Source organism: Aulonocara sp. 'chitande type north' Nkhata Bay, linkage group LG6 (genome assembly GCF_057382095.1).
Source record: "Aulonocara sp. 'chitande type north' Nkhata Bay isolate Kocher_YH1m ecotype deep benthic linkage group LG6, A_spYH_male_GT1.1, whole genome shotgun sequence".
NCBI lineage: Eukaryota > Metazoa > Chordata > Actinopteri > Cichliformes > Cichlidae > Aulonocara > Aulonocara sp. 'chitande type north' Nkhata Bay.
The window spans coordinates 21,737,119-21,759,885 of NC_141349.1; the positions used below are offsets into that span (position 1 = coordinate 21,737,119).

At 40.3% G+C, this 22,767-nt stretch overlaps 1 protein-coding gene across 2 annotated transcripts; it reads left to right on the plus strand.

The window, feature by feature from the left end:
• The first annotated feature begins 538 nt into the window (after positions 1-538).
• LOC147327722 (uncharacterized) lies at positions 539-20,898 on the plus strand. 2 transcript variants are annotated; one of them, XM_086295583.1, is made up of 7 exons: positions 539-606; positions 745-939; positions 8,887-8,931; positions 9,251-9,289; positions 9,940-10,054; positions 11,955-12,116; positions 14,958-20,898. In XM_086295583.1, exons 2-7 carry the CDS (start codon positions 829-831, stop codon positions 16,073-16,075), a joined length of 1,590 nt encoding a protein of 529 aa, XP_086151709.1. In that variant the 5' UTR covers positions 539-606; positions 745-828; the 3' UTR covers positions 16,076-20,898. The 2 variants fall into 2 exon arrangements, with proteins under 2 accessions (XP_086151709.1, XP_086151708.1); XM_086295582.1 differs by lacking the exons at positions 539-606; positions 745-939 and adding an exon at positions 3,871-4,674.
• The last annotated feature ends 1,869 nt before the right edge of the window (positions 20,899-22,767 follow it).

The following is a 22,767-nucleotide window of genomic DNA, read 5'->3' on the forward strand; positions in this document are numbered from 1 at the left end:
CCTGAAAAAACAACAACATTAAAATTAATAAATAAATCGATCTATCAATCAATGTCACCGTCCTTCAGCAGCGGTCGTTTCCGCTCGTGCTGCACGCCAGCAGCCTCCTCGTGGCAACAGGGGGCATTCTGATTGGCTGGGACTTAACAAGCAATTTAGCCTTAGGAGGCCGTCACAGCTTTTTGCGGCTAATAATTACAGTATCGAAGCAGTTCCGTTGTAAATAAGCGTTCCGAAATGTTGCGATGCATGCAGTTTATTTGGAAGTTATATTATTAAATAATGTCAAATAGAACTGAAAACTTAACTCGCATCTGATACAGGTAGGTGTGCTGCAAAAGTTTTACAAAAGTTGAGCTCTTAAGAACATTATTTTCATAATTTCACTACTAATTTGTTAATATTTATATAAACTAAGTAGATTCAGACATTTATTTTGCCTGAGCAAAAAAACATACCCGGGCAAAGCTCTTATATTTTTGCCACTATTTATTTCGTTGTGGTTATATTTGTGTTTAATAGAGCAACACCGTGTGGACCGTGAAAGCAGCCTCTCTGAGGCTGTTGCTGGGAGCTCCGGCCAATCAAAGCATACAGCGCTCCCGTGTAAGTACTGTGGTGGCTGGGGGAAAAAAAGCATGACATCATGCTCGGCTCCGTCCGTCTCTACGAGTGAAACATCTTCCTTCTACTACAGCAAACAACAGGAGCCGACTGAGCCGTCTGTGTTGTGAATTTGCGCAGGTCCAGCCGTAAAATACACCGAGAGAGCGGCCCCAGTACACCGGAGCGTGCAGGCGGGGAGGGGCATCAGCCCGTTTGGGGGGAATGGCGGATGGGGATGCTGTCTTGTCTGTGGAATGGGACAGTGGTGATGAGGGTTTAGCCATGGATCCAGAGAAAACGCTGACTTTCTGCCACGGGCTGCAGACTATGGAGGTAATGCACTGCACAGCTTTACATTTGATGCGCACGCAGCTGTCAGCAGCTGTTCTGCAGAGCAACATGCTTCCCTCGGCCTGTGGGGTTGTTGACAAACAGCAGTGACCTCGGCATATTATTATTATTTTTATTTCGTCACCTTTTGGTCATTACATCTGTGACATACACGAGACAGCACGTGTATTTGTGCACCACTGCAGTCAGTCAGCTTAGGTCTCTGTTTTATTTTATATTTAATTATTTTTAACATTGGGAAGGCTGTCTGTAAGTCTGTGGCCAATGCAAAATATCTGTAAGTTTGACTTGTAGACGTGGTCGTGTACAACGAATATCTTAGACATAACAGGATTGGTGTGCAAATCCTTTAAGAAAAAGCAAAGATTCTTGGTTTATATTAATTTAAACTTAGACACTAAATTAATGAATTTTTGGTTATGATTTGCCGTATTTCAGTTTTAGATTGTAGTTTTCAAGACTTGTGGACAAGTAAAAATTCCTTGTTTAGCAATGTGGCTTAAAAACCTGCAAATGGACAAACAAGAGCTTTTTAATGCAAGACACCTTGTGATTCTTGGCTGTTAAGAAGAAGAACATTATTCTACTGAACTGGGGAAGTGGTTTGTTCAATGACTGTGTTGTTCTCTGCTTTGAGTGTGTTGTCTGAAAGTATTCAGTGAATACAACTCCAGTTCTAAATGAATTGGGAGACTGTGTAAAATGCAGATCTTATAATCCTATATTTTATTTGCAGTCGAACATATAAAACACATCAGATGTTTAAACTGAGACATTTTACTTTATCATGAAAAAATTTAGCTGAATTGAATTTAAGAATTTAAGACAGCAGCACATTTCAAAGCGGAAATGTGGGTAGCAAAAAGCTGGAAAAGTATGTGGTGCTAAAAAAGAAAGCTGGAAGAAAATTTTCCAAATAATTTGGTTAAATGGAAACAGATCAGTAACATCATAGGGTATAAAAAGAGCATCTTAGGGAGGCAGGGAGAGGTTCACCAGTAATGCAGAAAGCTGTCTACAAGTTGCAGAACTATTTCAGAATAATGTTCTTCAATGTAAAATTGGAAAGACTTTGAATATCTCATCATATACAATCCATAATATCATCAAGACTGTGAAAATCTGGAGAAATCTCTGTGTGCATTGAACAAGGCCAAAAAGCTCACGATCTTCCAGCCCTCAAGTGGATCTGCATTTAAAAACAGGAATGATTCTGTCATGGAAATCACAGCAGGGGCTCATGAACACTTCCAGAAATCATGGTGAACACAATTCACCATGCCATGCACAAAGGCACGTTAAAACTCTATCAAGCAAAAACAAAGCCAGACGGGAACATTATCCAGAAAGTCCATCTTTCTCTGGACCAAAGCTCTTTGACTGTGGTGTATTTTAAAAAAAGCTTTTCTGTGGTCAGAGAAATTAACGTTTTAGACTTGTTTTTGGAAAACAAGGACACCACGTCTTCCGTACTAAAGATGAAAAGGAGCATCCAGCTTGTTATCAGTGCTCAGTTCAAAGGTCAGCATCGCTGATGGCATGCACCTGTCGACGTGGCAGTTTTCACATCTGGAAAGACTCGCTCAGTGCTGAAAGAGTTTAGCATTAATGGTGGAGCAACATGTGCTCCCATCCAGAAGATGCCTTTTTCAGAGAAGGCCTTCCATATTTCAACAAGACAACGCTAAACTGCATCTATGACATAGCATGGCTTCCAAATCAAAGAGTTCAGATGCTGAACTGGCCTGCCTGCAGTACAATTTTATGAGATTTGCAATCATTGATTCTATTTTTATTTAAGTTTTACTCAACATCCCAACTTTTTTTTTTTTTTACAATTAAGCTTTTACATAGCTTGATCTTACTTTAATAAAAAGACTCACAAGAGCTGCTTTTATTTATTTATAGTCAATTACTCATCGTAATATGCAAACTGTTGATGTTGTTAAGATTTTAAAAATCCATCCGTTGCAGTGACCCTTAGGGAAACGAGGGAAAGTACCGTACCTGCTATGCCGTTGAGTGTGTGAGTGTCTTGAGTTGAGTGTCTTGCAACTCCATGGAAACATAAAAGTGTGTCTTTGACCTCTGGCTGGATATGATTTTAAATGTCATTGCTGCTTCTCCCACACATTGCGGTTCCATGATATGGATAAGTTTCCCCCTCTCTACCAGCCGCTGAGTTTCTCACAGGCAGGTCGTAACGTTGTTTTGTTTGCTAGTCTTCTGATTAATTGTTGATTGCTGTTGTTACTCTGTGTGGTTTATTTCACAGGCAGATTAATTGGGTGTCTCTGTTCGGTTGATAAATAGGGCTCCATTTAGGTTGTTTGTATTTGTGATGGTTGACATTGTGAGTAATTATTTACTGTAGCATTGCAGTGACTCTCAAACTGCTGAGGCATGGATAACTAAGGGAAATGAAAGTGAATGAATATGACTTTTTGAGGGTAAAATAAAGAAGCTTTGCTGATGCTGTTGCATTGACTTTTTAACTAAAATTCAGCTTGGTCATGAGAAAATATAAAGTGTGGAGCATTTTAAGGCTCTGAAGTGGAATGTGCTAGAGAAAGGTCTGAATACTAGAGTGTTTTACACAATGGTTATTTTGGGCTTCCAGTTGCTGATAATTATTTCCTTAGGCAGGGTCACAAGAGGTCAGTCTGAGGAGGGGTCTCTCAGAGGTCATTTACCAGAGACACTCAGTGGTGCCTACTGAGCATACATGCAGGAGTGTAGCGACTCAGCGTCTGTCTGCAGACAAATAATCGTTTTTCTGTATTTGTGAATAATAGGTCTCACTGTGACTCTGTGGACTCCAAAAGCTTTATAACTGGCTTTGTACCCTTTCCAGGCTCTGTTTAAGTGATTTCTTGATTCAACAGGTCCACCATTAATCAGGCCAGAGTGTGGCAAGTAAAACTGAACTCATATGGTCAATGTGGTTCATTCATGATTTAACAAGGGGGGCAATTACTTTTTCACATAGTGCCAGGTAGGTTTGGACAAATCATGATTTAAAAACATCTGAAACATGTAAGTGTAATAAATATGGAGGGAAAAAAGAAATCAGGAAAGGTGCAAATACTTTTCACAGCACTTTACCTGCACTATTTCAGAGAGGGAAAAACTGTGCAGTACACATGAATGAGTTGTGTTTGTATAAATGTGTCCTGTTGTCGTATTGGACGGTGGTTTCACATGTTGACCTGTTTTGTTGCACTCTGTCCTCCTTGGTTGGCCTTGTTGCAGTAAATATTTGTGTATAACACTTGAGCCTCCTCAGTGTTCTTCCTGCTCGAGGAACTTGGTCTGTTTACATTTTAAACATTGGGGAACTGGTTGACTTTGCTAAGAAAAGCTTTGAAAGTAAAATGATGCCATTTGCACATAATTTTTGTTTTTTTTTTGTTTATTTGTTTGTTTTTTACTATTCTTTTGGGGGGTTTTGTAAGCAAAGTTATGGAGACTTGTCAGGACCCTTGGGTGGAAATCATTTGTGGTTAGTCTGCGGTATCTGAGGAAGCCTGAATGACTTCTCATCACACTTGTATGCATATCCTGTGCCGTGTGGTGGGCTTACCTCTCAGGAAGCACATAGGAACTCAACCTGATGGTATTTATGACAGAACATTTCCTGTCTTGACTCTTTATGTTTTCCATCAGTATAGGCCAAGTCCCCAGAGGTTGTTACATTTGACACTGGTATTTGCAACGGTAGGTAACATAACCCAATATTTATCAGTTCACAGAAGAATCTCTACTGTATTTGTCCAGAATTCATTTTAAAATCTTTCTTTTTAAAAAACAAAATCCTGTTAGGCCTTATTATATCTTTAAACGCCATAGTGTCATAATATCCTAAGAGAGTACTTTGTTCTCAAGCTGTAGGCTTACTTTTGATTCCTTGAGTTTCTAAAAGCAGAATGGGAGGCAGAGCCTTCAGCTCCCAGTTTGTTGAGGGTCATCTCATTACCACATCCAATCTTCTAGTTAACCTCCAAAGGCGTAAGCCTAAATTATAAAAGAGAGCTGAAAGAGAAGGGACAAACAACATATCCAACTACTGCATGTCAGAAACTATTATCTGCTGCCTCTTTGTTTATTGCCTTGTTTATCATTTGTGGTTCCCCTATACTTCCCTTCATTTTCCTTAGTACTTCCTCTTATATCCATGTGGTAGATGGCTGCCCCTCATTGAGGCTGCTTCTGCTGGAGATTTCATCCTGTTAAAACAGCAGTTCTTCTTTCCCACTGTCACCAAATGCTTGCTTACAATGGATTGTGTGAGGATTAGGGTTCTCTTACTAACAATATAGGGGCTTTAATTTATAATATACAGCACCCTGAGACAACTGTTACTGTAAACTGGTGCTGGATAGCTAAAACTGAAATCAAAAATGGAATTGATATTGATATTTGGAGGGAAAGATTTTGCCTGGTTGGTACATCAAGATTAGAATCCAGGAATTGTTTTTATGGAAATTTTAACATTTTGTATCTATCTAATAGACTTTGATTTGTTCATGGAAATGGGGAGTCATCTTCACACACTAAGGTTAATTATGGAGTTCCACTTGGTTCTGTGCAAGGTCCAATTCTGTTTACATTATGCATGCTTCCTTTAGGCAGTATCATTCGAGGGCATAGCATATACTTTCACTGTTATGCAAATGACATCCAGCTTTATCTATCCATGAAGCTAGATGACAAATGCCAAATACTGTATCAAAGACAATGAGGCCCTAATTTCCTGCTTCTAAAGTCAGTCATTGTACTTGGTACTAGAAATCTTAGAAACATGGTGTCTAACCAGATGCTTACTCTGGATGGCCTCCAGGAACACTAAGGACTCTTGGGGTTTATTCATTTATTTTTTCACCAGGATATGCCTTTCAAAACGCATCTTAAACAAATATGTAGGACTGCTTTCTTGCATTTCCACAACATCTCTAAAATGAGAAACATCCTGTCTCAGAGTGACACTGAAACACTAGATTAGAGCTGGGCGATATAAGATTTTTTCATATCACGATATGTTTTTTTCATTTCAGGCGATAACGATATTATCACGATATAAGCCAAATAACTATATTTGTAAGATTTAAATGTGCCGTTGCTCACAAGTAAAATGTGAAATAATCAGCAGCTTGTTTTTATTTAAATATTTATTTCCCATAATAAGTTCAACAGGGTAGATGTACTTAAGGAACATGAGACTTTTTCAGATAAATAAAGGCAAATATTGCAAACTACACAAAAGGCAGCCGCTAAAGCGTTTAAGTTTCAAAATAGAACAAACGAAACAGACTAAATTGTCAATTCCACTTAGAAACAAAATATTAATTCTAAAAATAAATCTTAGTTTGTTTTACAGAAGAACAGACAAAATTGACTAACTTTTGTCAATATCAAATAAACTGAGAACTAAAAGGAAATTATCAATCTCTCCTTGTTGTATAGCTGAGCTTTTCAAACAGTTTTAACAGTTACTTTAGTCTGACAAAAGCCGAATGACGAATTAGCGCTTCCAGTCAGAGATTGAGCATGCACCGCTTTATTGTATTTCCAGACTTGCTTTCGGCACAATTTACAGTGCACGCTACTCTGTTTTTTGTCAGACTTGAAATAGTCGAAATACCTTCACACTACGGAACTTCTATGGCCCTTCTGTTCGACAATCTCTCCGGCATTGGAACCATCATCTGTTTTCTCTTCGGTAACCTTCGGTCACGCTCTCGGTTGATTTTTCTCTAGTCGGCACACTCATTTCCTCCATTACCCGGGCGGCACGGCGGCTGGCTGCTTCAAACAAATACACATGTGCGGCTTGGCACTTGTGCTGTACGTAACAAGTCACGTGACGTGACGCTGCGGCTGTGATTGGTTCGGCTCTGCGCTACTTAATTTGGATTGGCTGTTGTTCTTTTTTTTTCTTTTTTTTCTTTTTTTTTAAAGAGGACAAGAGAGACGAGGCCTGTCGCAATAGTTTAACTTTTCCTCGATAGAAAAGTTAATTTCGCAATACATATCGTTATCGTTCTATCGCCCAGCTCTACACTAGATCATGCATTTAATACTTCTAGGCTGGACTATTGTAATGCATTGTTATTATCAGGTTGCCCTTAACTCACTGAAAAGCCTTCATCCATCCATTCCCTTCCGCTTATCCTTTTCAGGGTCGCGGGAGCCTATCCCAGCTGTCATAGGGTGAGACGTGGGGTTCACCCTGGACAGGTTGCCAGTCTGTGGCAGGGCTAACACACAGAGACAGACAACCATTCACGCTGGGCAATTTGGATTAATCAATTAACCGATCCCCACAAACTGCATGTCTTTGGACTGTGGGAGGAAGCCAGAGAACCTGGAGGGAACCCACGCAAACATGGGGAGAGCATGCAAGCTCCACACAGAAAGACCCCGGCCTCATGGTGGAGTTGAACTCAGGACCTTCTTGCTGTGCGGCAACAGTGCTAACCACCGTGCCACCCTGAAAAGCCTTTGGTTTATCCAAAATACTACAGCAAATCTACTGACAGAGACTAGAAAAAGGAAGCATATTAGTTTCTCTTTAGTGGCTCCCTCTTGACTGCAGGCTTACTTGTAGTTCCTAGCATATTTAAAAGTATAATGGGAGGCAGAGCCTTCAGCCTTCAGGCTTCTCTTCTGTGGAACTAGCTCCCAGTTTGGATTCAGGAGACGGACACCCTCTTTAATTTTAAAATTAGGCTTAAAACTTCCCAGTTTGATAAAGTATATAGTTAGGGCTGGATCGGGTGACCCTGAATCCTCCTTTAGTTATGCTGCAACGAGCCAAGGCTGCTGGAGGGCTTCCCATAAGATTCCTATCTGAACTGTTTCTTTTCCACCTATCTTTTTTCACCTACTCACACTCACACTGTTTATACAGCACTCTACATTTACTTTGGATTAATCATTAGTTATTAATAATCTCTGGCTCTTTTCCACAGTGTGTCTTTTCTCCTGTATCCCTCCCGTCACCCCCAGGAAGAAACGTTGTTTCAGGTTTCTTCCTGAAACAACGTTTTTCCCGCTGTTGTGATTTGGTGTAATATAAATAAAATTGAATTGAAAAGCAGTTTTCTATAAAAGCATCTCAAGGAAAGCGGTTGTAATCATATACACATATTTCTATCTACAACCGCACCAGTTTCTGATGAGAAAAATGTGAGTTATGTATCCTTTCCTGTGTCTGCTATAATGCCAGGTACTTATTTGGAGCCTGTCTGCCCTTGTCAGGTTGATATTCTTCCACTAATGTCACATAATGTTTTGTGATGCAATGTTAATTGCCCTGTGGATGCATCAGGTGTTGCAAGTGGATACTATACAGTACTGCAGAGTTGTGTGCCACATATTATACTAAATAACAGTAAACACAAGTGTCTCTTGGCTAAATACGCTTCACTGTCAGAGAAGCATGTGGAGTTGGATTATTCATGAACGTTTAGGTCACTGACATGAATAGAGAGCAGAGGTGATTCTCTTACTCAGAATAGTTGCACAGATATGTGCGCATTGTACACACACAAAGTATGCAGACTGTGATCAGCACTGTTTCAATCAAAATATGAGTGAAGCTGAGCTTTGAGAATAGACGTGGGGTACTTTTCTGATGTTTTATGACTCTAACAGTTAACTAACAGATTAATGAGTAATGAAAATAATTGGTAGTTACAGGCATGTATTTGAAACGGGGAGCGCACAGGGAACGGTTGTATGAGCGACCTTCCCTTCTTTCTTCTTGAAAAGTCAGTAGTAGCCACCGGCTTAATACTGGAAAATGGGTCTTTAGTGGCCAACTTTATATGCTTGAATTACTGTAATAACAACACATCATATCTTTTGTTTTCCCTTTACTTTTTTTAAGCTCCATTTTAACTGTTTTCTCTCTCTGCCTTTTACTAGATGACTATGTCCCTGCAAGGGCTGGATGTAACCGAAGAAGCTACGGTAGGGAGTTCAACCTTTAACCACAACTAAATATTGTCCACACGGGTAAAAAGGCCTCAGAGCCTTTTCCTCAGTGGTTGCTATAGTAATGCATAATTATTTGTTAGCACTTGGGTCTTGTGTGGTAACTATGCACATGACAGATTTAGCAACCTCTCCTCAGTGCTTTATTAGTATGGTTTATGGCTTTGCTCAAGTGTCTGAGCTCATTGAGGTTGTTATAATGTAAAAGCTTTGAAATTTGCTGGCTTTTTATGATGTGCACATTTTTAATGTTTGGGTTTTCACTTGCTTTAGTTTCTTCCCTTTCTCACTATAGGTGCCTGTGAAACAGATCGAAATGAGCACAATCAATAAGGTGGGAGGCTTTTTAAAACATTTTTTAAAATACTTTTTTACCCGCAGCTGCCATTAAATATGCACTCATATAAAAAGTAAGATTACAGATGCAATAACTGTTTATTTCATTGTTAACAGAAAAGTATCAGAGATTTAATATGAAATATAAAATAATACTTTTCACCTGATGATGCTTTTGATAACTATTTTTTATTTCTAGGGTTTCAGGTACACATAAAAGTGTGTGTGTATCAGTAGTTTAAAGTTTGGTTAGACTTACTGTGTGCTTCATTAACAAACAACAGAAAGACACAACTAATAAATGGTTAACTTCATGATCCATCTGTGAACACCAAAACCAAAATAGACGTAAAAAGAGAGAAAGAGAGAGAGGGGACATCATCTACAAATTAAGCAAATGTTGCTTTGTAATTGGAGTGGGGGAAGAAATTGATAGAGCATAGGAATACCAGATGTGTTATCTATACAGGCAAGCTAAATAGATTTACTGTAATTTTACTATTTTTTTTTTTTCTGATCAGAGTTTCCACAGTGGATTTTGGATTTTGGACATCTTGGCGGTGCAACGATTAGCACTGGGCTCCAGTTTAGACCTTCCTACAATATTTCCACTGTGGTTACATTGCGATGTGGTGTTTTATCTATTAGATGGCGAGGCATCCAAAGTACTGTCCTGGAGTGAACAACAGTCCAGGTTACCTGTGTGAAACGGGACATTGCTGCGGGGAGACGGGCTGCTGCACCTACTACTATGAACTCTGGTGTGAGTCAACTGACCGCTTCTTCTCTGCTGTGCTACTGAGGAAAGGGTTCTGATTTAATGGCTGTTTATCGTTCATTACTCAGACCTGCTGGGAAACATTCAAGGTGTCCTATTATGCTTACCTGCAGCTCTAAAGTCCTGGTCTCATAATCTACTAATGTTGTTGCCTCCGCCAAGGAGGTGATGTTTTTTATAGCCTTTGGTAGCTGTCATTCTTCCTGTCTGTAAACGTGGTACATTAAAAAGCTTCGAATGAATTCTGATAAAACATCGTAGGCGTGTAGAGTGGGGTCATGTTAACAATCCATTAAAATTTGGCTTACATTCAATTCAGTTTTATTTATGTAACACCAAATCACAACAACATGACCCTATTATTATAATAATAATAATAATAATAATAATAATCATAATCATAATCATAATCATAATCATAATCATCATCATCATAATAAACACTCAGACAACCCCAGATGACCAAGCACTTGGTGACAGTTCAAAGGAAAAACTCCCTTTTAACAGGAAGAACCAGAAGAAATCTCTGGTTTCTTTTAATAGACCCATTAAAGCACTACTTTCGATGTCAACTTAATGATTTAATGGTCGAAAACTGACAAAAAACATTCTAACCTAGAAACTATGATGCTTACAAATTAGATGTGTACTGCAAAAACATAGGAAATACCACATTGTCACATTTGACCTCTACTTTAACCTCCTAGGACCTGGCGTCCACATATGTGGTCATCACATTTTGGGTTGTCTAGACCAAAATACAAAATTTTGCTCTACAAGGGCCTGATTTCCACTTACGAGGACATTATACTACCTCTGTTCTATCTAAATTTAAAGCAAATATCCTCATATGTGGATCTCATTTCTCTCAGAAACAAAAATCAGGTAAAAAAAAAAAAATCTGGTAATTCTTTGTTTTTACATTAATCAGGTCCCAATCAGCCCAAATGGCAAAGAGAATTTAAAAATGCATGCCATGAAAGAGTTCGGGTCTTAGGAGGTTAAATTCAGTAGATTGATCTGAAGGCTAAAGTGTTTTTATTGACAGCATATGGACATATAGGGAACGATATATGGAGATTTTAAATATTATGTTACTTTGGACCGCTGACCTCTCCTTTAAATTCAAACAAAGGTCAAATTTCAAAAATTTTAATTTTGTTAATATTGGCAACCTGTAGGAGATGATACTGTTATGTTCGGATTCAAAATCTCACATTACAGTTTGCATCCAGATTTTATGTCATATTTGACCTCTGACCTCACTTTGATGTTACACATCTTCCTTTCTTGGTGGAGGTTTGCGCTCTTGGAGTGTTTCTAGTTCTTACATGGTTCAGTTTAAAATAATCCTTAATGTTTACGTTCAGTAAGGAAGATCTGTAATCTATCATCTGTCGTCTTGGGGGTTCGGCTGCTTTCTGGTCTTTACATTGCTACCACTTTCCCAACCCTCAGTCTTCATCTTCGCAACCACCCTGGGTGTTCCTGTCCTAAATCCTATCGCTGCTGGGATTCCCCGCTGCCGTGATAGGTCGTCAGAGTCTAGTCACATTCCTCCATAAATCGTGTTCAGTTCTTCCTTATCTCTCCTTATTGAAATGTGCCTTGGTGCGGTGCTTTTATGTGTCCTTCCCCCGTCTTTAAGACAGCTGTTTTAGGATTGGCTCGCTTGCACAAACAGAAAATTTGAATAGTGTGTGCGCTGGGCTGTTGGTTACCTGATGCGCCTGAAAGCTCAATGAGTCCTTTGATAAAAAAGCAAAACTTGTGTGAAAGCCGAGTAAATCTGAGATGAAATTCAGCTAACAGACCTGAAGGTTACGTTTCCTTTGTTTGTTTGTTTTCTTTATCTCGATGGCCACTCATTTCCTGTTTTCTACAGGGTTCTGGCTCTTGTGGACGGTGCTCATCCTCTTCAGCTGTTTCTGTGCTTACCGCCACCGCCGGGCCAAGCTGAGAATTCAACAGCAGCAGAGGCAAAGAGAAATCAATCTGATCGCTTACAACGGCGCTTGCAACTACCCTTCATCAATGCTGGACCTCAGTATGTTTGCTTCATTTTAAATCGCACATGCTGTAGCTTTTGAATACTAAATTAATCAGTTCCACAGACTTTGCATGCGTTATGATTTCCTTGCACCACTGAGGAAATAGAAATATGCCTACATTTAGATACTTCAAAATAAGTCTGTTAACAGGCATCATATGGAAGTAATAAAGCAGTAAATGTAAGCGTGTTTTGTTAAATGAACTGTTTTGTGGAGTTTTTAATTGAGGAAAGAGGCTCATGCTTGTAATGTAACAGCGAGTAAAAATCTTCATATAGAAGCTTTTGGTGTGCACATCAGTCTGTTTGCAACTCACCAGTGTGTGATGCAGCGCAAAAGCCAGCCAAAGGCACAGACAGAACTCAGAGCAAAGATGCATTTGAGGACATGTTTGTTATCTAAATTCTATTATCGGCAAACATCTCTCAAGTCTACCGCAGATTTACTCCATTAGTGATGCTTTCCGTCTTTTGCCTGTGGTGAAAAACTGTGTGGACTGTGATCGATTGACAGCTCCTTGTAAACCTAGTGAAACCTATTTGCATTGTTATTAAACCGTGATCACGCAAAGAATGGACACAGTTAAAAATTACGTTAATCTAGAAGTTTTGACATTTTAGGAAACAAAGTTAAAGGTTATCATTTTGGATGGTCTTTCACATGCTGCGTCATATACGTCCAACTATTCCAGAAGTGGTAAACAAACACCAGATGTAGCACAAGGTTTCATACTTAACTAAAATGTTTTTGCACAGCTAGTTTTAGTTAACTACAATAAAAATAAAAACTAGACTTTTGGAAGGAAAAGAATTAACCAATTTTGTGAACTAAAACAAAATAAAAATGGAGAGCAAACATCCTGAGTTTTAGTATCTGTTAAAAGATGTTATTGCAGCTTGCCTGAGGAGGCTTTGATGGACATGTATTAGAAAATACAAAACTTTGATAACTGATGTAGCAACAGAAATGAAACACAGGAGCTAGAAAACTTTCAAGGGAAACATGAGGTACAGCAGACAATAAGGAAGACTGAACTATTTATAAACTGTGAGTTAATTAGGGAAGTGAAAGACGGCTGGAGAACAAGCACTGCTGAAAGTAATAGGAAAAAAGTTGTTTCTTGAGTCTTGATGTGACTAACTATGGAAGGAAAATAGAAATACAGTGGTGCTATAACACGGTTCACCTTTCGCGGCCTTGCTGTTTCACAGATTTTTTTGTGTGCAATTTTGCATGCTTTTTTTATTTTATTTTATTTTTTACAGTTTTCACAATAAAGCTCAAGATCCTGTTGAGACTTTTCAAAATAAACTGAATCACGTGAAAGAGCAGATTATTTACGGATGACAAGTAAAAAAGAGCCATCAGGTGCTAAAAAATAAACCTTAGACTCAAAAGTTAGAACAGGCTTTTCCCTGCAGCACGTCGTGTAATAAATACTCACAAAGAAAACAGCGGCCGTTACAACTTGCGTCTAAAAATGTATCGTTTCATGCATCGGTTAAAACACTCGACTCCAGCTACATGACGCGCAGCTGGAAACACTTCCGGCAAGTCGAGATTCACAGAATTTACAGAAAATGTTACATTTTTGTGATTTATATCGTTATCGGGACGATAAAATTCTTATATCGGGATATGAGATTTTGGTCATATCGCACAACCCTATAGTGAGGGGTTTTACAGCCTTAAAACATCTATAATGTAAAAAATAAAGTTAGCTACTTCGTGGATTTCACCTATCGTGGGTTATTTTTAGAACGTAACTCTTTTTTTTTTTCTTTTTTTTTTATAAATAGGACAGGGGGAATGAATGAGAGAAAGAGGGGGAGAGGAAGAAAGAAAACCAAAGGGGAGAAGAGACGGTGAGAGGGGGGGGGAAGAGAGAGAGAAAAAAAAAAAAAAGAACTCCTGGGTCACCTGTATGGAGAAAAAAACAAACAAACAAAAAAAACAAACAGAGGAGACAGCAAACAACAAAGAGCAACATAATAATAGAGAAAACAAAGCACCATCACAATAAACTAGCTAGTCATAGATATCAATATTTACTAAATAATAAACGATATTGTGCAGCACGCAAGATAGACAGCGCACAGTGTGCTTTGAGGCAGCAGCCAAGAAAGCTTTAGTCCGCGTCTGTGAATACCCATGTGTGCATACCTGTGTGGATCAGCATGCTTGCATTCCAAAGGTTTCTCCATGTAATGATCTGCTAGGGAGTGTGGGGGGGCCACAGCCCCGTCCTCCAGGGTGTGAAAAAAAAAAAAAAAGACAAAGGATGAACTGAAGCTCTGCCATCACGTAATGTCGCATACTGCTGTTTCTGATGTCATTTAAAAAAAAAAAAAAAAAAAAAAAAAGAACGTAACTCCCGCAATAAACGAGGGACCACTGTGACCCAAAGGAAAACGACTTACAACAGAGATAAGAACCTAAAACACAAAAACTAAAAGACTTCAGGAGAACAAGAATAAAGTAAAGCCAGAGATCACTCTATAGAATAGTAAAGAATTCAAACCCAAAACTTGAAAAATATAGACATCACATGCTAGAATAGCAGAAACACCTTCAGACAGAAATTGGGAAGGAAAAATTCACAGATTCTAAAAATAACACAAAACCAAAGGAGCGTGACGCCAGCAGGTTCACACTCATACCCATCTCACCGTGAAGCTCCCTCTCCGCCCTGGCATGTGGGAGGAGTAAGCTTTGACTACAAATGAGCTTGCCACACCACACCAATGAGGCATAACCCCATGAGAAAGCTAACTGACATGTAACACTAGTCTGCGTACCCGGAGCTGAAGCCTAAAAGTGTGTTTCTTTCGTCACAGGTTTTCTGGCTTCCTTCAAGTTGCCCTCTTACGAGGAGGTTGTTGCGCAGCCCAGCACCCCTCCCCCTCCTTACAGCTCCATCTTTGCACTGCAGGGAGGTGCCACAGTAGGTCCTAGCTCCTCTTACCCCCATCATCACCACCACCGTCACCCCTGCCCTCCCTACTTGGGCCCCGGCCCCAGCGGTCTGACCTCCTCACAGAGCTCTGATAACTACACCAGCTGCTCCTGTGAGTCTTGCTCCCTCACCTCCCCATCCAGCACCTCCTTCTCTGTCCAGGTGACGGATGAGACGTATGACAGCAGCCACATGTCCACGCCCAGTGAAGCAGGAGGAGATTTGGCCGTGGTGCCAAGGGTCGGGGTCCCCTTCACGCTGATGCCATCGCCACCCTCGCAGGTTCCACCTGATGTTATACCTGCGGTCACTCCAGATGTCATTCCGGTGCAGAGATGTTCCTCTAACGGTAGTGAAGGAGTCTCGCCTCCATCTCATCCACTTGCTCTCACTTTGCACTCCCGTCCTTCACACTCCTCTCGCCTTCCGCTCTCTCCCCTCTCGCTGCTATCTTCAATTCCCGCTGGTCAAGTCCACCCTCTCGTTCCATCGGACCCACTCGAAGCCATGGCTCTTCAGAGAGCGAAAGAAGAGACGTCACCTCATGATCCAAAAACCAGGCCCCTGCACTCAGCTCCTAAGCAGGCTCTCCTCTTATCAAACGTGGCTGTCTCTGTGCACTGCGGCGGCAAGGAGGAGCAAAAAAGGGAAAAAGAAGAAGAAGAGGAGGACGACGACGAAGACGAGGATGAGGAGGACCATTTCCGGCATCGACGGCTGACGGGTGACTCGGGTATTGAGGTGTGCCGCTGCCATGTGAAAAGAGGGCAACAAGAGGATGAGGAACCAAAGAAGGGGCGCTTCGATAAGGGAGGGAAAGATGTCGTGAAGGAAGGGGAGAAGGTGCTGCAGGACGGCGTGGACTGTTCCCAGCAAAAGAAGGTCGCCGCACAGTCGTCCAGCACGGACGACTGCGCGGAGCAGCGCGGCCATGTCTCTTCGCCTTCTAGCGTCATCATTAACAGAAACGAGGCTATCATCACTGTGGAGTCCCTGTAAGTAAACAGCCATGGAAGGAAGGAAAAGTGGGATAGCATGTGTAACCGGATGAGTGACGAATTAAAGGAAAAAAAGAAAGCGATCGGTCTTAGGGAAGATTTGAGCTATCAGAACAGATTCACTGCATCTTAGTGTTGGTTCTACAAATCTCTGTAAATCTACTGAAGGGATGGCACACTATTTTTTTTGTCCTTTTTTCTTTAAAAAAAAGGGGCATTTGGATGATGGTTGTAGAAAGTCTCCAAAATCTTCCATTAGTGTATAACTGAGCTGAGATCAGGTGACTGCACAGGCATTAGCAAAATTATTGACATGATTTTCATACTCATCCAACCACCCAGTGACCTCTGATGGACCGCCCTGTGGACGGGGACAACCCTGGAAGACTACTACGTTAATAAGACGAGTGAACTATACCAACAGCTTCTGGGTTTTCCTTTAATTTGTCATCCGCCTGTCGATGAAGACTTAAGAAGTGAAAAATGTGATCACTGAAGAAAAGTCTTGGAGAGCTTACAGAAATGTCTGCAAGCCATCAGATCGGATGAGTAACATTTTTAGGAGGGGGTCTCTGTATTTTATTTTGGGATCCCCAGACCTCAAAGTTCTTGTGATTTATAAGAGATGATTTGGGTTTGTTGTGGAGTACGAGGTGTTCTTTTCTTAAAATGCAAATGGCTCAAAATCCTAAAAATAATTCCACTTTCTGCATCCTTTTCTTGCTAGAGCCACTATGATAAAATGTTTGTCAGTGTTTCTCTGTACGAAGCATCGAAGCAGCATTTTTAGCTCTGAAATGGAGCTCGTATCACCGGCTGCCAGCCTGTGGATATAAAATATTCTGACTTTTGTCAAATCCACACATTTTAACATAAAATATTGGTCATCTTTTTAGGCATTTAAACATTGAAAGACCTTTTCTTTTTTTTATTGGAGCCCACTTCCCTTATCATAGATAGATTGATTCAGTGGGTCAGTGTTTTATACCTTGTGTCTTATGTTGCCTCCTTCTTAAAGATTTTTTTAAAAAGGGGGGCGGGTACAAACTTTAATTAAATGTGCAGGTGGCAAAGCTTTACTATGATATTGTAGTTATACATTATAGTTTCAGACTGTTACATCAGTATACTGTATACTTAGCCAGCTGTTTGTCTTTGGGTTCAGTGCAGTTTTAACGTGCTCCTGCCTTTTGCAAGGCAATATCACTCTGAATCCTCGTGTTGAGTTTTTTACTAGGCGCACACTTTAAGCCTAAACTGATAATGAATGTAAAAGGTTATGCATTGCAACAAAAAAACGCACTCAAAGCTGTTCTTTGAGGATTTTTTTATAGCATGATGCTCGACTGAAAGCTTTTTTTTGTTTGTTTGTTTGTTTGTTTTTAACAAAAAGAAAAAAAATAACAGAGTTATGCCAGCGTGGCAATCCAGTCTGTAGGCGTGTGCTTCGAGAAGTCACTTTGGAAAGACGTGCCCATCGACTGTTTGTGTCGAGTGATGCTTGTTAAATATCAAAGGTGTAAATGTACGATGGAAGCATCTGAAGTCACAGAACAGAATCTCCTTTATTTTAAATACTGCTGTGGCAAAACGGGATTTCGCAGAGTCAGACTGTTTTTCTCTAAATGCCTCCTGGTTGATGACTAGTTGACATCCAGAGCAAGGCCAAGGATTACATTAGCCTGCCATGCTCACCTGGCGGGGGATAGCACATACGTTCTCTCTCGTAGTTATCTGTCAGTACAACAATGTGCTCAAAAATAAACGGAGAGCGTCTCACAACACAATTTGTACATGTTTGTCTTGCCGTAGTTGTTATTATGAGACAAGGGTCTCAGTAGTTCGCTGACTGGAGGCCACTTTTTTCGTGTCCCTAGTTGTTTAATGCCTAAGGGCAAAGCTTTTAACTCTTAGTAGTGTGGAGAGAAATCTAATTTAGCACAGTTCACTCCTAAAAAAGAACAAGTCACATTTGCTCTTTTGAACATTCAGATGTGAGTTTGCATGGAAGTTTGAGTGGCAGTTTGCTTTCTGATGATCTCTTGATGATCATCTTCAAAGCACCTCTGCAGTGACTCGCTGATGGCCTGACAGAGATGGTTCATCCTCTGGACATACTGGCAAAAAAGCCTTTTTGGAGCCTTGCGTTTCTTCTCATTTTCATTAGTTTTAGGTAATGTGTGTCGTTGATCAGTGGTGCCTAGTTGAAAAAGTATTTTTCTGTTAGGAATCCGTAGTTTCCCAGCTAATCTGAGCGTGTGCGTGCGTGTGTGTGTGGATTAGGAATAGCTGTAAATCGAATGGCGAAAATATTTTCTAAGAGTACTTAGCAGTCTCTTTTTAAAATGCTCATATTACATGTGAGACTTGCAAAAATAGTATTTAGCAATAGTATTCACACTTTTTTTCCTTATTCTGGTTTATGCTGGCTGACAGGAAATGAGATGAACTGAAATGACATTTACCTCTTTATGACTCATATGCTAGCTGTGCTGGGCAAAGGCCCTCGATTGTACAAACACAGCAGTTTTTAAAAAAAATGCCTTTGGCGTAAGTGCAAGCTTATATTATCGGGTTGTATTTTAAAGCCCCAGTGTGTGTCTTGCATGTTACTGACCTTAAACTTTAGTGTTTTGTATTGATTTTTTTTTAAGCTCATCTGACTGAAGGTTAAGTGCGCTTACGCCATAGCGAGGCATCCGTCGTCCGTTTGTCCCACCGCAATTCACAAGAATCCATACTCCTCCCAGAGTACTGGTCAGATTTTAATGAAACACAGTGATCACCTGATGTGTCTTCACCCACACTGTGCTCAAGGTCAAGGCTGTACAAGTCATTTTTACAAGAATCGCTTCTCCTCCTGGAGTATTGGTCTGTCTTTAGTGAAGCAAGGCTAGATAATCCTGGATACGACTGTTTGTGAGCCTCCTTGACTTCTCCCTCGACTTTAATTATCATTCATTTGTGCAAAAGAGCCGCACAGCTTTCTTTCTGTACTTCACACATTACAACAACCTTTGAACTGTGATGGATCATGAAGCAAATGAGCTGTAATGACACTGACGCTTTGGTTAGTGAGTGCTTAGTTTTTTTACATTTTATTGTAGATTTTAATTAGGATAATTGTCTTAAGGGGCATCATTCTGTTTTAAATTTTACACTTAGAAAAGAGGCCAAAAAATACCATTTTTATATGGCGTCCTCTTGATATTAGTTTAGAAAGTATCCATCCACTTTCTTCCGCTTATCCAGTTCAGGGTCATGGAGGCTTAGCTGGAGCCTTTGCCAGCTGCCATAGAGCAGAGGTGGGGTACACTCTGGACACGTTGCCAGTCTCATATTCATATGAATGGGCAATTTACAATGCTTGGAGTCTGAGAGTAAGCCAGAAAGAACAGGGAAAACATGCAGACTCCCAGAAACACTTCATGGATTTGAACCCAAGACCTTCTTGCTGTGAGGCAACAGGTTCAACCACTGCACTACCGGCATAGAAGCTATTAACAAAAACACAAAGTTAGCGTGTGGATCTATCGGATACTAGCTGAGGTGGTTCAGGCATCCGATTAGAATGCCTCCTGGGTGAGATTTCCTGGGCATGCCCCCGTGGAAAGAGGCCCCGGGGTAGGCCCAGGCCACGCCGGAGACACTACGTCCCTCAGCACTGCCTGGGAATGCCTCGGTGCTTTCCCCGAATGAGCTGAAGGAGGTGGCTGGGGAGAGGGAGGTTTGGGATTCCCTTTTGATCCAGCCCCAGATGAGCTGGTGGAAAGCGGATGGATGGATGGATGTTTAATTTCTATGACTGAACCTGAACAAGATGGTGAAACATAGGAGTCACACACTGGGGTTTATTGTATCCCGACTCCTGCTTTCATTTGACGTCAGTGTAAATAGAAGCGGTTTGATTTGTCTCGCCTTGTCAGAAGCCAATTTGTGTGGAGAAATATGCCCCAGATTTTACCTTTGTTACCACTCTTTGGCCAAGGCCTGATATAAGACTGTTACCTCGCTCGAGTTTTGACTGTAAAGGACTGTTCTCTCCTTCTGAAGATAGTATCTACTATATATTTGTACTGATTTTATTTTGTAATGCCAAAAGTTAAAGAATTGAATAAAAATACAAAAAAAAAACCAAACCTCACATTGGTACAGCCGTTGAACCATTTTGCCAGAAAACAAAAAACAAAACATCCAATCCTTTTGATTCAGGATAACTCAAGACTGTCTCCTTCTACTCCTGCAGCTACGAGACAGCAGCATATATAGCAGTATGTATATGTGACTGTACATGGAATAGTTCCGATTAATATTACTACAACATGTGGTGTACTTTGAAGGTATCTTTGTGCAATTCTACCTGCGGCTCTTCAGCGTGTCGTACGTATGTGTGAGAGAGTAACCGTGCCGTTTTCTTGTTAAAAATCACTGTCGCTTATTGTGAGGATAATGTTGAGTATAATGTTAACATAATAACTGTCGATTTAAAAAAAAAAAGCCAAAACTTTTTCGTGTCATCATGGATATCAAGTTGATTTTGTATCTTGGTGTAAAGCAGATTCAGAGGTTTCCGATGCATACTGAGTGAGATGTTCTCACGTTTGTTGTGTCTGTTTGGTTGCACACCATCATGTTTTTTTGCTTTGTTTGTTTGGGGGTTTTTTTTGTTTTGTTTTTTGTTTTTTAGAAGGTGGGGTTGTATTTAGATTTCTTCCATCTCACTGATCATCACTGAGATTCTGCGATATTGGACGCAGACGTCTGCTTAACTCTATTGAACAGAAAACTGTGGATTTTGTGTCAAAATAAATGTGCTACCAAATACATGTGTGTACTTCTGCTTCACATTATACGCGCCTGTAGTTCTCACATATTCTGCTGTGAAATACACCCGATCTGCCGCCTGACTAATCTCCTACTCGTGAGTATCTGTCGCCGTGAATGACTCAGAATAAATCCGGCAGTCAGCTCTGACTCTGAGAGGTTTTTGACTTTTCCGAAGTTTGATATCTGTGTCCTTGCCTTGCTGGCAATGCAACAGTGATGATCACAGCACAAAGTATAAGAGGCTGAGAAGTGATCCTCTATACTCTAATCAGCCACTTTATTAGGTACACCTTGCTAGTACTGAGTTAGACCTATTTCAAACTTCACATTTGCTTTAATTTTTTATGGCAAAGGTTTAATGAGGTTTGGTGTATTATGCATTCAAAAATGAGTGGTTGTTTTAGTTACCTTTTTCTTTCCTACCTGCTCAAAGTCGGCCACTCTCCTCTAACAACTGTAATCAGCAAGAACTGCCTCTTACTGGACATTTTCTCTTTTTCAGACCATTCTCTGTAAACCCTAGATATGGTTGTGAAAATCCCAGCAGATTAGCAGTTTCTGATATACTCAGCTGTCTGACACCAACAATAATACCACATTAAAATACACTTAAATCACATTTCTTCCTCATTCTAATGCTCAGTTTGAATTCCACCAGGTCAACTTGACCATATTATTTCAACCTTTTTTCTTTAAGGAAGAAAGAGAGCCTATTCGACCTGTCATAGGATCAAAGGCAGGATATACCCTGAACGGGTCGTCAGTCTGTCACAGGGCTAAAACATCTCTATGTTTGTGCTCACATTCACACCTCTGGACAGTTTAGAATCTCTAGTTAACCTAATCTTAACCTAATCTTTCTTCCTCCCGCAGTCCAAGTACCTGGAGAGAATCCAATTAGAAAGGCCCCTATTAATAAGCAAGCAGCTGTACCCAATGAAGTGGCCAATGCGTGTATTTTCTCACTTATACAAGTTTTGAGCTTACGTGTTACCTTTGAAAAGGGACACGTCTCCAGTGCTGAGCTTCACTTCACTGCCCTGACTCAAAACAACAATAATACTCTTATTTCACAAACTCACACACACTCAGAGTAACCGAATCGCTCAAATCTGCTGTCACAATCTATAGTCATACATTCCTAAGTTAATATGCATTTAATAAAATGCCTACAGCATCAAGTGAAGAAAACATGGATAAACCGGTTCATCGATGGCATGATGGTATCAGTGTGTACCACCCACATTCAACGACACGTGGAGGTGGACCCACTATCACCGTGGGGGGAAAGAAAATGAAGAAAATGTGCACCGTGATCCAACATTTGGCTAAGCCAGTGAGTAAACAGGCAGGCCATTACAGTGAAAGAATAGTGTGACAGTGACAAATACTACGGGCCCATGTGATCAAACATACTTTAACGCCACCTAGCGGTGAGATTTCAGATGACATAAAAAGGTGTTTAAATGTGGATTATCACGTTTTATCTATTTATAGCAAGTTGATCAATGTACAGTAAGGAGTCACAGAGCAACTTGCATGTAATCAGATACAGACCAGGGCTGCATAAAGCCTCAAAATCAACAAATATAAATAAAAGTATTAATTGTAACACTAGTAAAATTCACAAGGATTGTAACAGTAGAAGCAAAAGAAGCTAGAACAAGGCTGATCCAAATATCTGCACCACTAACATCTGTTCTCCAATCATTCAGTGGCCCCTGCAGTAATGTGACTGAAGAGTCTGCATTTCAAAGAAAACTACTTTAGGTACTCATATCAGGGACAAACAGGCACTGTGCGATGGACGGTTTCTTTAAAATCTTTATTGGTCTTAAATAATTAAATATATGTGTAACAACAAAA

Coding starts and splice junctions, on each gene's coding strand:
- LOC147327722 (XM_086295582.1), top strand. CDS start 4,489: ATGACTTCTCATCACACTTGTATGCATATCCTGTGCCGTGTGGTGGGC. Junction 4,675..8,886: donor TGACACTGGTATTTGCAACG/GTAGGTAACATA, acceptor GCCTTTTACTAG/ATGACTATGTCCCTGCAAGG. Junction 10,055..11,954: donor CTACTACTATGAACTCTGGT/GTGAGTCAACTG, acceptor TGTTTTCTACAG/GGTTCTGGCTCTTGTGGACG.